Source organism: Chlorocebus sabaeus, chromosome 8, assembly GCF_047675955.1.
Source record: "Chlorocebus sabaeus isolate Y175 chromosome 8, mChlSab1.0.hap1, whole genome shotgun sequence".
NCBI classification, from domain to species: Eukaryota; Metazoa; Chordata; class Mammalia; order Primates; family Cercopithecidae; genus Chlorocebus; species Chlorocebus sabaeus.
The window spans coordinates 21,232,236-21,248,311 of NC_132911.1; the positions used below are offsets into that span (position 1 = coordinate 21,232,236).

The 16,076-nt window shown below is 49.3% G+C and overlaps 1 protein-coding gene across 1 annotated transcript in view; it reads right to left on the bottom strand.

The window, feature by feature from the left end:
- Nucleotides 1-16,076, bottom strand: part of GFRA2 (GDNF family receptor alpha 2) — a 100,268-nt gene that overhangs the window by 56,511 nt on the left and 27,681 nt on the right. Inside the window, exon 4 of the mRNA XM_007961820.3 lies at nt 1,201-1,555. Coding sequence (XP_007960011.3) covers nt 1,201-1,555 — 355 coding nt within the window. The remainder of the gene's footprint in view (nt 1-1,200; nt 1,556-16,076) is intronic.

Genomic DNA, 16,076 nt, shown 5'->3' on the forward strand with positions numbered 1-16,076 from the left:
AACCGCACACAACAGCATCTCAATAAATACTTAGCAAATAAAAAGGACAAACATGAGAATTACATAAAGCCAAATTTCAACTTAGTATAACCATGCACCCCCCTCCAAAAAAAACTACCTTCCTAACAATGAGGCTACACTTGTTAAGCACTAAGTGTATTCCAGGCTCTGTGCTGAGCTTTGGACATACGTTATGTCATCTAATGTTCACAATAACCCTGTGATGTGAGTCTTTTCACTCCTGTTTCATAGGTGAAGGGACAGAAGGTCAGGAAAATTTTATAAACTTGCTCAAGATTATACAGCTAATGAGCGGTAAAGTCAGGATTCAAAGCTAGGACTGTCCGACTCCAGGACCCATTCCTCACCCCGACCCATTCCTCACTCATATGATCCATTGAGACTGGATTATATCTCAATACAGAGTGAGCTGCCTCTTTGTTTTATGAGAGCACCCTTCCTGATAGCCACGTGACATATGTTGGGATATTAGGCAGAAACTTTCTTAGGCAGAACATTAGATGACATAATGTATGTCCAAAGCTTAGTGCAGAGCCTAGAATACAGTAAGTGCTTAACAAGTGTAGGTTCATTATTAGGAAGGTAGTTTTGGGGGGATGCATGGTTATACTGAGCTGAAATTTAGCTCTATATTATATATATATATAAGTACATATGTGTGTGTGTATACATGTATGTGTCTATATACACACACACACACACACACACAAACACATATATATGTAGAGACTGAGTCTTGCTATGTTGCCCAGGATGGTCTCAAACTCCTGGCCTCAAGTGATCCTCCAGTCTCAGCCTCCTGAGTTGCTGGGATTACAGGCATGAGCCACTGCATCCAAAGGTCTCTTATTCCAAGGCTCAAGGAGTCTATGGTTTTCAATTACAAGCTCCTTGGGTTGTTCGTTTTGGTTTCCCCAGCTGAGCCAAGAGTAAGCAAAAGATAAACCTGTTCTAAGTGAATGAATGAACGATTGAATAAAGTAGATGGATGGATGCATGGATGAATGAAATGGAAAATTCACTTTGCACATGTCCAAGTCAGTTTTACCCTTTCTGACACCCTTTCTGCTGGACTCAGTCATAATTCGATGCACCCCAAGGAATGCAGAGAAAGGAAAACACAGCCCAGCAATGCAAGCCCCCTCCTGCCAGCACCCCCGGGGCTGCCGCGGCACTCACCGGCACAGGTGGTCAGTCCGGCACACACCGCGCAGGTCCAGGCAGTTGGGCTTCTCCTTGTCCTCGTAGGAGCAGCTGGGCAGGATGGTTTGCCGGCGGCGCTCAGCACACGCCTGGTCTTGGCAGGAGCAGAAGAGCATGCGGTAGGTGTACTCGCTGGGCACCCGGTCAAAGAACTGGCGCAGGGCCTTGTGGCACTTGCGGCGGTTGCAGCGCTCGGTGGGTGAGATCTCGCGGTTGCAGATGGAGATGTAGGAGGAGCGCAGCTTCTTGCAGTTGTCGTTCAGGTTGCAGGCCTTGGCAGCATCCAGGCAATGGTTGCTCTTGGCGCTGACCACCGGGTCTGCCCCTGTCCCTGGAGGAGGAACAAGAGTGCAGGTCAGAGGCCGCACAAGCATGAGGAGGACACAGCTGCCCCCTTGCTGGGAAATGTCTCCCAGTACTCAATATGCTTCCATGTGCCCGCTCTGTGCCTCAATTTCCCCCTTTGTGAAATGGGGATCATTTCACAGGACCTACCTCCTAAAGCTGTGGTGAGGAGTAAAGGAGTTAATACACAGGTTGAGGGAGTGCTTAGGAAGCGACTGGTGCAGGGTGAGGTATACCATGGCAATCCAGGACAATAGTAGACTTAAAACTCATCACAAGCCTAAAAGGCAAGCAACTAGGTGTGTATGGCCCTGTTTACAAATATGGGAAATAAAGTGACTGGCTCAGCGTCATACAATGAGGGGGCCCCTATGCACCCACCAGCAGGACACTGGCATTTGGGGTCAGACAATGCTCATGATGGGATCATCAGCAGCCTGGGTGCAGACAGCACACACATGCCCTCCTGAGGCATTCTGGTGACAGCCAGATGAGAGATCACCTCACCCAACCTTGTTATTTTACAGATAAGGAAACTGAAGCACTGTGTGGGCAAGGGGCCTGCCCAAGGTTGCCCAGCACAGGAACCCGAGTCACACCCAGAAGTGCAGTTATACCAGCGAGAACCGTCGATGTAAGCTCCTCATCCACTCTTCATCCACCCTACAAATGCTTTCCAGTATTTCATGAGCACCACTCTCTCCACGCAAGACCCCGCAAGGTGGTGGGAAGGACCAGGGGTGAGGCAGGTTCAGGCCACGCGTCCCTCTCACGTGGGCCAGGCGACTGAGCGCTTTCAGCACACAGCTTCTGGTGTTCTAATCACTTGCCCATTAAAGATTGATCAGGTCCTACCTCTGCACAGCCCTCTGCCGGGTGCCATGTTAGATATAAAAGTGCAAGAGGAGGGCCCACTCTGGAAAAGCTCACAACTCCAGCCAGCAAACCAAGAGGCAGAACAGCACAATGGCCAAGGCTGGCAGTGTTCTAGAGGTCAGCCATCGGCATTCAACTCCTGGCCCTAATACTTACTGGCTGTGTGACCTGGGACAAATGGCTGAACCTTTGCCTCAGTTTCCTTGTCCGCAAATTGGTATCTACCACACAGGGCCTTCGTGAGCAAGAATGAGACGGCTCATTTTTTTCTCTCTCCCCTACATCATGATTTTGCTGTCTTCTAGACCATTCCCATCAGCCATTACATCACCCATCTTCAATTTAAAAAAGACCTCCTCGTGACCATAGCCCTCTTAAGCTGCCACTCCATTTTTCTGCTCCCCTTTAAAGCAAAACCCCTCAATCGAGTTGTCTACACCAGCTGTCCCCTGCTCTCCTCCCATTCTCTCTTGGACCCGCTTCAGCTGGGCATTTGGCCCCGCCTGTCTGATGGATGCTCGGGAATCCACGGGCCTCATCTCCCTCAGCCCATCGGCAGCACTGGACACAGCCGATTCCTCCCTCCTGCCTCTTTCCACGCTCTGCCGGGCTCCCTGCCACCTCCCCACAGTCTCCTGCTCAGCGGGCTTTGCTGGTCCCATCTTCCATACCCAGGACTCAGCCTCCTTTTCTCTACACGTATCTTCTCCCTGGGACTGTTGGCTCATCTCATGGCCTGAAACACCATCACTGTGCTTCCAACCCCCAGATTTATACCCCTGGATGAGACCTGTGCCCTGAGCCCCAGACTTATCTGTCTGCCAACTCAACACTTCCAGCTGCAAGCCTAATACCCAAATCTCACACTTAACACATCCAAACCCAACCTCATATTTCCCCCGAAAACCTGGAGCTTCCCTCCACCTCTGACAGCCTTCCTCATCCTGCTGGAAACAACTGCATCCTTCCAGTTGTCAGTGCCAAAACTCCCGGCGCCTCCTTGACTCCTCTCTCATTCACACACTGCCAAACCCTGGCAGCTACACCTTCAAAATACAACCAGAATCCAGCCACTTCTCACCACCGCCACTGCTGCCACCTGGATCCGAGCCACTGACACTGTGCCTGTTAACAGCCTCCTTCTCCCAGCCTCCTGCTCTGCCCTGTGCCCCTATATCCCACCCCATGACAATCTTCTCTCATCACAGCAGCTGGAGAGAACCTTCCAGAACTTACGGCAGAGAGCCATCGCTCCTATGCTCCAAAACCCCCCATGGATTCCCCAGCTCATTCGGGGACTTCAGCATGGCCTACACACCTCTATATGTGTGCTGTCTGATTTTCTGTGGCAGAACAATTTGTGCTTTCTGAAATGCTGTCCGCTCACCACACACAGCTGCTGAAACTGAAATGTGGCTAGGGCACTTCACATGTTCACATAAGGCCTTGAAACACACACCAGATTTTGAAAATGTAATAAGAAAAAAACCAATGTAGACTGGGCACAGTGGCTCACGCCTATAATCCCAGCACTTTGGGAGGCCGAGGCAGGCAGATCATCTGAGGTCAGGAGTTCGAGGCCAGACTGGCCAACATGGCAAAACCCCGTCTCTACTAAAAATACAAAAATTAGCTGGGCATGGTGACACGTGCTAGACTACACCCAGCTACATGGGAGACTAAGGCAGGAGAATCACTTGAATTGCTTGAACCCAGGAGGTAGAGGTTGCAGTGAGCCAAGAGCATACCACTGCATTCCAGCGTGGGCAACAAAGGGAGATGCTGTCTCAAAAAAAAAAAAAGAAAGAAAGAAAGAAAAGAAAAGAAAGAAAAAATAATGTAAAGTATCTCATAATTTTTTACTTTGATTACACGTCGAAGGGGTATTTTTGATCTATGATGTTAAACAAATGTAGTAATAAAAAATAACTTCACCTGTTTCTTTTTTGTGATTACAAGCAAATGTAGAATTATATATGTGATGCATATCATATGTCCATCAGCCAGCAAGGCTGTATATGGCCTCACCTCCTATTCCCTTCTCCCAGCTCATTTCACTCCATTCCAGTCAACCCAGCCTCCTGGATATTCCTGGAACACTCCCATCATGGCCTGACCACAGGGCCTTTGCACTTACTCTCCCTTTGGCCTGGAAGTCTCTCCCTTCCAACCACAGCCATACAACCACTCTCCTCATCTACTTCAAGACTCTGTTCAAATGTTATCTAATATGTGAGTCCTTCCTGACCACCCCACACATAGTAACAACACCCCATGCACATTCCATATACCCTCTACTCTGACCTGTTTTTCCCACAGCACTCATCACTATCTGCCATGGTATGTACTCACTTACTAATTTGTTTGTTTGCATCAAATACAAGCTCCAGGAAGGCAGGGCTGTGCTCAGTGCTGTGTCCCTAGTACCCGGTGTTTGACACGCAGGTGCTATGTAATAGGTATTTAAGGGGTGATGGAATAAGTGTATTTAGGCCAGTGTCTATTTTACAACAAGTGTTCAAAAAATGTTGACTAGTATTATTAAGCAAGCAAAATGGTACAGAGTAGACAACAGTGATCAACACAGGACCACTTGGGGCCCAGCCCAGAGCTGAAACTTGGAGGATGATCAACGAAGACTAAGCCATTCACCCCAACCCTTTGTCTGGCCAACAACAGTCTCTTTTTTTTGAGTCAGAGTTTTGCTCTTGTCGCCCAGGCTGGAGTGCAATGCCACGATCTTGGCTCACTGCAACCTCCGCCTCCTAGGTTCAAGTGATTCTCCTGCCTCTGCCTCCCGAGTAGCTTGGATTACAGGGACCCGCCACCACGCCCGGCTAATTTTTCTATTTTTAGAAGAGATGGGGTTTCACCATGTTGGCCAGACTGGTCTTGAACTCACGACCTCAGGTGATCCACCCACCTCGGCCTCCCAAAGTGCTGGGATTACAGGCATGAGCCACCGCGCCTGGCCAACAATAGCCCTTTAAAGGCAGAAAGAGAAAAGTGCCCTCTCTTCTTGTTGTAAAAATAAAAGAGGGGAGGGTACATCCAGACAAAAGAATGTTATTCTGTGATAAAAGGAAATGAGCTATCAAATCATGAAAGGACATGGAGGAAACTCACATGAAAGGAGACATACATCACACCCTATGATTCTAACGGTATGACACTCTGAAAAAGGGAAAACAGGGAGATCAGTGGCTCCCAGGAGTCAGTGGGGAGTGGGGGAGGAAGAGGCAGAGCATGGAGCATTTTTAGGGCAATGAAACCACTCTGTATGATACTGTAATGGAGGATGCATGCCATTAGACGTTTGTCCAAACCCAAAGAATGTATGACACCAAGAGCGAACTCTAATGTAAACTCTAGGCATTGCCTCATAATGATGTGTCAATGTAGGTTCAAGAATTGTTAACAAATGCCTCCCTCTATAGAGGGATACTGATAGCTGGGGAGGCTGTGCCTGGGGAGGAGTAGTGGGAAGATGGAAACTCTGTACCTTCCTCTCAATTTTTCTATGAACCTAAAACCACTCTTAAAGAAATAAACCTTTTACTAAAAAAAAAAAAAAAAAAAAAAAAAAAAAAAAAAATGGAGGCTGGGGGAAATTAAGGCAGAAAGCGAATCAAAGGAATTGATTTTTTTCCCAATCAATCCATTAATATATAGTTAATGAGGACCTACTATGTGCCAGGCACTTCGTCAGACACTAAGCCTGCAACCCTGCCAGAGACACAGCTAGGGACGGAGGACCAGCCCATGCCAATGTGAGTTCTGTGTCAGGGAAGTCAGGAGCAGAGAGAAAAGCATCCTGTCCAGACCTAGGGTGGCGGGAGTGGGTCCTGGAAGCAGTGATATCTCTGCTGAAACCTACAGGAGGACTCAGAGGAAGTGAAGACAGCAGAAAAAGGATCCCAGGCACAGAGGGGAGCAGGGGCAACCGCTGGGAGGAACTGCAAGCAATTCATTATGACTGAACATGGAAACCAAGGCAAGGACTGCCAAGACAAGGGCCTTCAGCCACATTGGGGCATGTGGCCTCTCAGACAATTCCTTGAGCTGCTACCAAACCATTCTGCCCAGGCCAAAAGGACCCCAGGATCCCTGTCAACACAAGGGCTATTGTGGGGACACTGCCTCTAAGGGACAGGTTCTCCCAAGCCAGCCGTAAGATGCACCCGTCAGAGGCTGGCTGGCTGCTGGCTGGAGGAGTGGAGCGGCCTGGGGCCAAGGTGGAGGAGAGACAACAGGAGGGACCCCAGAGAGGAAGTTAGCAACTGCAAGCGAAATGGCAGCTAATTTAGGACTGCGGCTGCCCCCAGGTTCCCCAGGTGCTCCGTTCCCACTCCTCTCAGCAGGTTCCTGAGCTAGTGCTGGTGTAATTATAGCCTCCGTGGCTTCCATTTGGAGCTTGAACAGTGAAAGCTTTTGCTAGGGGGCAGAACATGTAAACTCCTGGGCCAAAACTTGGTAAATTTCCTAGGAAACAAAAAAACGAGAAACGCAGCTCCTACCTGGTTACCAGGAAGATGCCCCCTCTAATCCTCCTGGCAGGAACTGGGTTCAAGCGGGCTGGATGATGGGAGAAAGGCCCCCAGGAGCGGGCCTGGACCCTGAGGCTCTGCCAAGCACCTCGCCAAGGAGGCAGCCTGCACTGCGTTTTCATCATGATGGAGATGGTGGGGTCAGGGCTTGGCACAGGGACAGCCACTGCCATCTGCAGCAGGCTAACTGGACGCACACCCCTTCCGACACAGTCACTGCCCTGCCATCCACCCTAAGGCTCCTGTCCCTCCTGTCGGGAAGGTGAGTCCCCACTGGGAAGAAGGAGGTAGGGGATTCTAAACACAAACCTCACCTACCAAGATCCCTCACAATCCTTGCCTGGCACAGGGGCTACAGCCCCTGAACTAAAATGTGCAAAGGGTGGGGAATGTGGATTCAGGAAACTCAGCCCCTTCCGTCTCCCTGCCCCTATCCCCTGCACTGAGAGCTGAGACCACACAAGACCTGAGAGAGATTCGGGAGCTAGAAATTGATCCCAGGCCTGAGCTGGCCCTGGAGAGCCTGAACTCAACACGTGCTCCAGCGCCAGCCCTGGTGGGTCTCCCAGGCCGGCTGAGAACAGCCTTGATGGCCAAGGAGTAAATGGTAAACAGCTGCCCAAGGGAGAGGGAGGCGGGATTTAACAACACTTGGCCTTCTCCAAAACCTCAGTTAAGTCATCCTCCCAGCCCCCCGCTCCTGGCCCTGGGGGACACTCTGGCTTCTTCATCTCCTCCCCTCCTCCTCCCTGGGTAAGGGCCAGGCCGGGGGAGCGCAGCCAGCCAGGGAGCACAGCCAGCAGCAGAGGGGCAGGCCAGCTGGGAGGTGCACAACCAGAGGCTGCAGCTCAGCCTCCCCAACAGCCCTGCCCCAGCCACACCCAGCCCAGCCTCTCCTGTTAATTCCTGGGGTGCTGCCCTGAGCCAAGAGCCCATCTGCACCACTGAGCTGTGGTTCCAGACAGTGGAACTCCCTATCCCTAGCAGGCAAGCATATGAGTGCTCTTTAAACTCATATTCTTTAAATACGTATTTAACTTTTATATTGAGATGGGTTTACCAAACTTCAGTTTCCTATCTCATTTTGGTCATATTAATAGTACCACCTCTACTACTGACGTTTAATTAATTTTTTCTTTAAATTCCTTAATGCTTTTTTTTTTAAGACAGTTTCACTCTGTCACCCACTGGAGTGCAGTGGCATGATCTCAGCTCACTGCAGCCTCTGCCTCCCCGGTTCAAGCAATTCTCCCGCCTCAGCCTCCTCAAGAGTAGCTGGGATTACAGGCGCCTGCCACCACACCCGGCTAATTATTTTTTGTATTTTTTAGTAGAGACGGGGTTTTGCCATGCTGGTCAGGATGGTCTCGAACTCCCGGCCTCAGGTGATCCGCCCCCTTTGGCCTCCCCAAATGCTGGGATTACAGGCATAAGCCACCACGCTGGGCCTAAATCCCTTAATTCTTAAATAACGAATCTGTTTAAATCCTTATTGACTCACCTTTTACATTTTTCAATACCTATCTAGATTTATCCTAAATGATAACACCTACATTGGTTCTGAAATTTTCTAACACATTAGAATGCAATAAAGATAAAAATACGTATTCGTCAGCCCCATCTCCCATTCTAGCAGTGGTGCACAATGCATTCAGAGGAGGAAGTCACTGGTTTAGAGAAAAGGCGCTTGACCTCTGGTGCATTTGTGACTCACAGGCCCCACTGAGTCAGGAGCTCTGTGGCTAGCACCTGGGCATCTGGATTTCACAAGTTCCCTGTGATTCTGAGGCCACCTTCCAAAGACTGAGAACCAATGCTTAGGGGAGGAGCAGGGCTGCCCTTGGCCCACTCCCCAAACACATACACACACCTCACCCAACACACACACCTCACCCAACACACAATTTAGCAAACCCATCCTTCACAGAACATGGTCTGTGGCCAGCTATTGTCACCTAAGTAGGCCCCCCAACGGTTTCATCCCCCTCTGCCACCTCTCGACACAGAGGATCTTTAAGGTAGACTTCCCAATAACAAACGAGCCTGTGGGCAGAAAGGAGAGGCTCCCCATCCTGTAAAGCCTCCCCGACAATGGAGACCCGGGTGTTTTAACCACCCTTCCTGCCTCCCAGGAAACTGCCCCTCATCCCATTTGTAGCTGCAGTGTCTGTCCCTGAGCCCACCCTTGGCCCCTGGGCCAAGATGTAGAGCTCTACTACTTAAATAGGGGTTAAAGAACGTGGTTCCTAATTCTATCTCTGCTTCTCCAAGCTGAAGAAGACCCTAGGTAAATCTATGTGCCTCTCTCGGTCTCATTACTTTTTTTTTTTTTTTTTTTTTTTTTTTGAGACGGAGTCTTGCTCTGTCGCCCAGACTGGAGTGCAGTGGCGCCATCGTGGCTCACTGCAAGCTCCGCCTCCCGGGTTCACGCCATTCTCCTGCCTCAGCCTCCCGAGTAGCTGGGACTACAGGTGCCTGCCACCACGCCCAGCTATTTTTTTGTATTTTTAGTAGAGATGGGGTTTCACCGTGTTAGCCAGGATGGTCTCGATCTCTTGACCACATGATCTGCTCGCCTTGGCCTCCCAAAGTGCTGGGATTACAGGCGTGAGCCACCATGCCCGGCCTCGGTCTCATTTCTTTACCTGAATAATGACGGGTTTTGAACTGCATAATCCCTTACATTTTGTGCCTCTCCCACTTGCCCACCCAATGCACCAGTGCGAGACTCTGAGGGATGGAGGGCCAGGGAAAGCCCTGCTGTCTCACCTCGTTCCTTCGAGCCGGAGCCACAGGTCCACCATGGCAGGCTAAAAGGAGCCTACTCTGGTACTGTGCAAACTCAACAGCATGTGTGCACACCAAGGAACACACACACACACACACAGACACCCAACAATACCCACCTCTCCCGGAGTAGAACCTGAGTCCCTGCATTAGTAGCCGGTCAACAAATATTTTCATACACCAACTACATGCCAGGCCCTAAAATCCAGCTATGTGCAGGAAAGAAAGAATCTTCCCTCTCCTGCAGCTTTCACTCTAGTGAGGGAAAGACTGATAGTAAACACATAAATACAAAAATAAGGTCGGCCGCAGTGCCTCACACCTGTAACCCCAATGCTTTGGGAGGCCGAGGCAGGCGGATCACTGAGGCCAGGAGTTACAGCCTGGCCAACATGGGAAAACCCCGTCTCTACTAAAACCACAAAAATGAGTTGGGAGTGGTGGCGTGCACCTGTAATCCCTGCTACTCGGGAGGCTGAGGCAGGAGAATGGCTTGAACCCAGGAGGCAGAGGTGGCAGAGAGGCAAAATCGCACCATTGCAACTCCAACCTGGGCGACAGAGTGAGGCTCATGCTCAAAAAAAGAAAGAAAGACAGAGAAAAACAGAGAAAAAGAGAGAGACAGAGAGAGAAGAAGAAGGAGGAGGAGAAGGAGGAGGAGGAAAGGGAGGGAGGGACGACAGGCAGGCAGGGAGGGAGGGAGGCAGGGAGGGAGGGAGGAAATTTAAAGAAAGCAAAATAAGGGAATTTAAAAGAGAATGACCAGCTGGGCACAGTGGTTCAGGCCTATAACCCCAGTACTTTGGGAGGCTGAGGTACGTGGATCAGTGGAAGCCAGGAATTCAAGACCAGCCTGGCCAAGAGAGTAAAACCCCATCTCTACTAAAAATACAAACATTAGCCAAGTGTGGTGGCAGGTGCCTGTAATCCCAGCTACTCAGGAGGCTGAAGCAGGAGAATCGCTTGAACCTGGGAGGCAGAGGTTGCCGTGAGCCAAGATCGCGCCACTGCACTCCAGCCTGGGAGACAAAGCAAGACTGTGTCTCAAAAAAAAAAAAAGAAAAAGAATGACCAGGGAATGAGGGAGGGCCTTTCCGAAGAGATGACATCAAGTTGAGGTAGAATGACTAAAATGACGGGCAGTAATGGACCACACACACAAAAACATGGAAAGGGAATTCCAAGCAAAAGGAGGAGCAAGCACAAAGATCCTGAGACAGCTATGAGCTTGGCACATTCCTAGTCAAAACGAAGTACCCTTCGTTCAGGAGTTCAGGAAAGAGGTCTGGGCTAAAGACACAAAACTTGGCATGGCTGACATTGGAGGCTGTAGAAAGTCACATAACTCAGTGAGGCTCCCTAGGTTGGGGATGAGAACAAAGAAGAGGAAGTCAGTCAGGACAGAGCTCCATTATGTTCAATGCAGGCTGGAAAGGAGTGGACCTTGAGCTGGTGGAAATTCAAGGTTGCCGGAGCTTCCCAGAGGAGGCAGAAGTTAGAGGAAGTAGAAGTCAGAGGGACAGTCAGGAGAGACCTTGGGGGGCAGGTAAGAACTTCAGATTTTATTCTAAAATGCAAAGCGCTGGAGAGCATTAAGGAGGAAGGCGCATGATCTCATTCACTGACACAAGGAACTGAGGGTATATCTGAGGGTGGCAGGCAGAAAAGGAGACCAGTCACAGGCTATTGCAGTAGCAGGAAGCTAGTGGAGGCTGGGGTGGGGTGGTGACTGCAGAGAGGACAAAAGTTGAACCTATTCTGCATATAATTTAGAGATAAAGCCAACAGGATTGCTTATGTTTTGAGTGGGAGGAGAGAAAGAAATCAAGAAAACCACTTGGGTTTTTGGCCTGAGCACCAAGTAGATGGAGATATCATCTCGCGAAAAAGGCAAGACTTGGAAAGAAGAGAGGCAGAATGAAACAGACCATTCTGTTTTTGACTTAAGTTTGAGATGTCTGTCAGATGTCAAAGCGGAGATGTTGAATAGGCAGAAGGGTCCACAAGCCAGGAGTTCAGGAAAGATGTCTGGGCTAAAGACACAAAACTTGGCATGGTTGACATTGGAGGCTGTAGAAAGTCACGTAACTCAGTGAGGCTCCCTAGGTTGGGGATGAGAACAAAGAAGAGGAAGTCAGTCAGGACAGAGCTCCATTATGTTCAATGCAGGCTGGAAAGGAGTGGATCTTGAGCTGGTGGAAAACCAAGAGATGCTGATTTCATGGAAGGCAAGAGTTTCAAAAAGGGGGATGGGTCAACTGATACAACCAAATAATTAGGGGCATAAGGGTGAGCAGAGGGGCAACTCACAATGAGATGCAGAATAAACAAACTCTCATCAGGGTTGGAAGGAAGACAGGAAGGGCAGGTAGAGAAAGGGAGGGTCCGGGAGCAGAGACTCCAGGGAGGTGCCCCTAATCCCAGCCCTCCCTATAGGGTTAAAGCCACCATGACCATCACCTCCACACTTCATGCTGGATGACTGTCATCTCCACACCTCATGCTGGATGAGCATCACCTCCACACTTCATGTTGGATCTCCTCATGGGGCATCCAACCCCAGTCTGCCCTCAAGATCCATTTATTTTTTGCAACAAACACTTAACAACCCACTGTGTGGAAAGTAAGGCTGGACTGACGAATAAAACCACCAAGTCTCCTGCCCTCCTGGTGCTCACATTCTAGCTCAGGTGAGAGATCACAAGTAAACAAATGGAAACTTTCCCTTTTGAGTGTGGGGTCCCAGAAAAAGCAGAGACCCTGGTCCAGCAGTGGCTTGTGGGGAAGATGGAGGACCTGGCTGGGCCACTATCAGAGCAAGTGTGCACAGGTTGTGTAACCTCTTTGAGCCTCACTTTCCTTACCTGCAAAACTGAAATAGAATACCTACCTGCCTACACAGAGGACTACACTAAGAGAAAAAGGGACAATGTGGATGAAAATACCCCTTACAGTTTCCAACCCTTAGTGCACAGGCAATGATGCTTGTTTAAAAAGATGTCACCTGGCCAGGCGCAGTGGCTCACACCTGTAATTCCAGTACTTTGGGAGGCCAAGGCGGATCGCTTGAGGCCAGGAGTTCGAGACCAGCCTGGCCAACATAGTGAAACCCCATCTCTACTAAAGATACGGAAATTAGCTGGGCGTGATCGTGCGCGTCTGTAATCCTAGCTACTCAGGAGGCTGAGGCACGAGAACTGCTTGAACCAGGGAGGTGGAAGTTGCAGTGAGCTGAGGGCTCTCACCACTGTACCCCAGCCTGTGTGACAGCATGAGACTCTGTCTAAACAAAAAAATAAAAATAAAAATAAAGCGTCCCGTGACTGGAAAGGTCCTCCCTCCCATCTCACCTCTCAGGCTACCTTCACATTACACTGCCCTGCTAGGAAAAGAAGACAGTCCCTTGTGCTCCGGCCTCTACACACTATGCTGCAAAAGATAAAACGGTCCCCAGTCTTCCCTTCCATAAGCAAAAGATCTTCAGGGCTTCCTCTGCTCCATCCCAAGCAAGATCTCGGGGCATCTTCCTCCTTCTGGGCCCCTTCACCACCGGGAGTGGGGGCCAAGAGCACCGTAACATCTAGCTGGAAGCAATACATCAGTGTCCCCATCCGCAGGAGCTGACAAGACCAATCCCAGAGCCTTGCCTCCCAGTCCTCTCAGTTGTCAATCAAAGCCCAAAGATCCAATTGGACCTGAACCCTTGTCCCCTACTGCTCTGTAGGTCAGGGTGCTCACCCACCTCAAATCAGTCCTGGGAAGTCTTAGTCCAAGCTTCCTTATAATCTCAACTTTCTTTCTGAACTTTCCCCTTATTCCCAGCCCCACAATGACACTGGGACCACCCAGCGCTCTCCAGGCGAACCTGCATTTTTGGAAGCAGGCTAACCCGCCAAAAATTAATTTGACGAATGGTAAATACACTGAACATCAATTTGAAATAAAATCAATTTGGAACCTTTCAAACTGCATTTTATATTTTGTCAAATTTTAACCACACTTAAAATTCTTTCTCCAAGTCCTCAAATTTCAAGTTAGTCTTAATTTTGTGGTTCTGACAACTAAAAATTTAAGTTCTATTCTTTCACATTCAAAGGAATTTTTTCAACCACTTTTGAGTGCCCTATTTCTTTTGAATATAGTTTTGGTATTTGGGGTTTTTTAAAATATTTGAGGTTTTTACTGTTCTCACACCAATTCCCACAATGATGAGTTGGGTTTAATTTTGTATTTGTAACCATTAAAAACCAAATTTGAGGCATTTCATATTGATGCAATAACCTAAATCTTTCCTCAGCATTTTTTATTTGATGGTTTAGAGAATGGACATAGGATTTGAAGCAACCATCATAAGCTAAACTTTTGTTTACTGATTACGAAATATACTTTTCTCACCATAAGAAGTCCACATCAACTCATGGCCCTTAGCTCCCCAAAAACTGAATATATCTTAAAATACAGCTATGAAGACCATTTGCAAAAATCTTCAAAAGCCATGAAAACCATTAAATGTCAATTTCTAAAACTATGAAAAACAATTCAAAGACTTAGTTTCGGTAAATCAATGCATTCTGTAAAATCAGTGACTTTGTTATTTCGCATCCTAATTTTGAAAGAAGTGGCCACTGGGCAGCTCATGGATGGCTGGGGTCTCCTTTCTCCTCATCATTTCTGCCCCATCTGTCCTCCTGGGAAGTTCATGTCATCAGCTGCCCCCACTCCTCTGGAGGCTGTCACTCACCAACCCTGCCATTCCCCTCTCTCAGGAATGGCCTCACACCTGGCTCACCATCTCTGGTTCATCCCTTCCCGGGCACCATTCCTAGAGGCTTCCATGCACCAGGGACAGTTTGTCTGCACAACACTCTATCCGCCTCCAGTGATCTCCTCCTACCCTTAGCTCCCCATTGCCGTAGTCATATCCTTGACCTTGACCTTCATCAGCATCCAAATCCCTGTTGAAAGGCTGACATCACACATCCCAACCTCAGGCCACCCTCTCCTCACCTTCCAGCTCCCTCTCTGGAATTCCCACTCCAGCAACCCCTCAACCTCTCCCAGACCCTGACCCACTGACCCGGCCACTGGCTCTCCCTCACCCATCCCCCTACCCTGTCCTCAGTTCCTCCTTCCCCAACCTACATTTCCCAGCCTGCACGCAACACCCTGAGCTCCTCAGCCCCTCTCCTCCTCCTCTCTTCCTCCATCATAGTCAAAAACCAATAACCCCAGTGAAGCCCAACCACCCCAACTCCATACTGGCTCCTGAGCAGCCAAAGGTCACTAGGTAACACACACACACACACACACACACACACACACACACACACACACACGGGCTAACTGGTCTCACTTTGAAGTCCCAATCTCCAGCTCCAAATGCCTTAAAGCAGCCACTTCTCGCCTTCCCCTGCTTAAGCTAATTACCTTGTGTCTTGGTCTGTTTAGGCTGCTATAACAAATATCAGACTGAGTGGCTTATAAGTAAATCACAGAAATTTATTTCTCATGGTTCTCAAGACTGAAAAGTCCAAGATGGAGGTGCTGGTGGATTTAGTGTCTGGTGAGGGCTCACCTGCTCGTTCACAGACAGCCGTCTTCTGGCCGTGTCCTCCTCACCTGTCAGAAGGGGCAAGTGAGCTCTCCGGGGTCTCCTTTGGAAGGACACTAATTCCATTCATAAGGGCTCCACTCTCATGTCCTAATCACCTCCCGAAGGCCCCACTTCCTAAAACCCTTGCTTTGGGGTTTAGGATTTCAACCTATAAATTTGTTGGGCAGCAGGACCAAATATTGAGACCACAGCACCTTAACTCATATTTGATGAGAAAATAGATTTGGACAGAAATGCCCTCGCCTGCTCACCCACCAGTGACCAACCTGTCTCACCTGGACACCCAGCTCTGCCTTCTCTCTGTTGGAAGGACCCAGCTCCAGCCTTGTCAAAGGCTGCCCTGCTATGCGTGCTGGTGCATGCCACAGGGACCCATCCCTCCTCACTTATTGAAGACATCACTCCTGAAATCGCCCCTTCCTGCTTACGTCCTTCAATTCCACCCTTTCTCGGGATTCCCAAAAGTTACAAATATGCCACCATCATTGCTTTTCTCAAGACAGAACAAAACCAAAAGCAAAGCCTTCCCTTGACCACCGCCCAGCCCCCTATTTCACTCCTCCCCTTCCTAGCAAAGCTTGAAAGAGTAGATTTCTGGTTGCTGATTTTACCTGCTCTCTTCACATTTTCTCCTCCATCCTCCCCACATCAACATTTCAACCTCACCCTCCAAGAACGATATT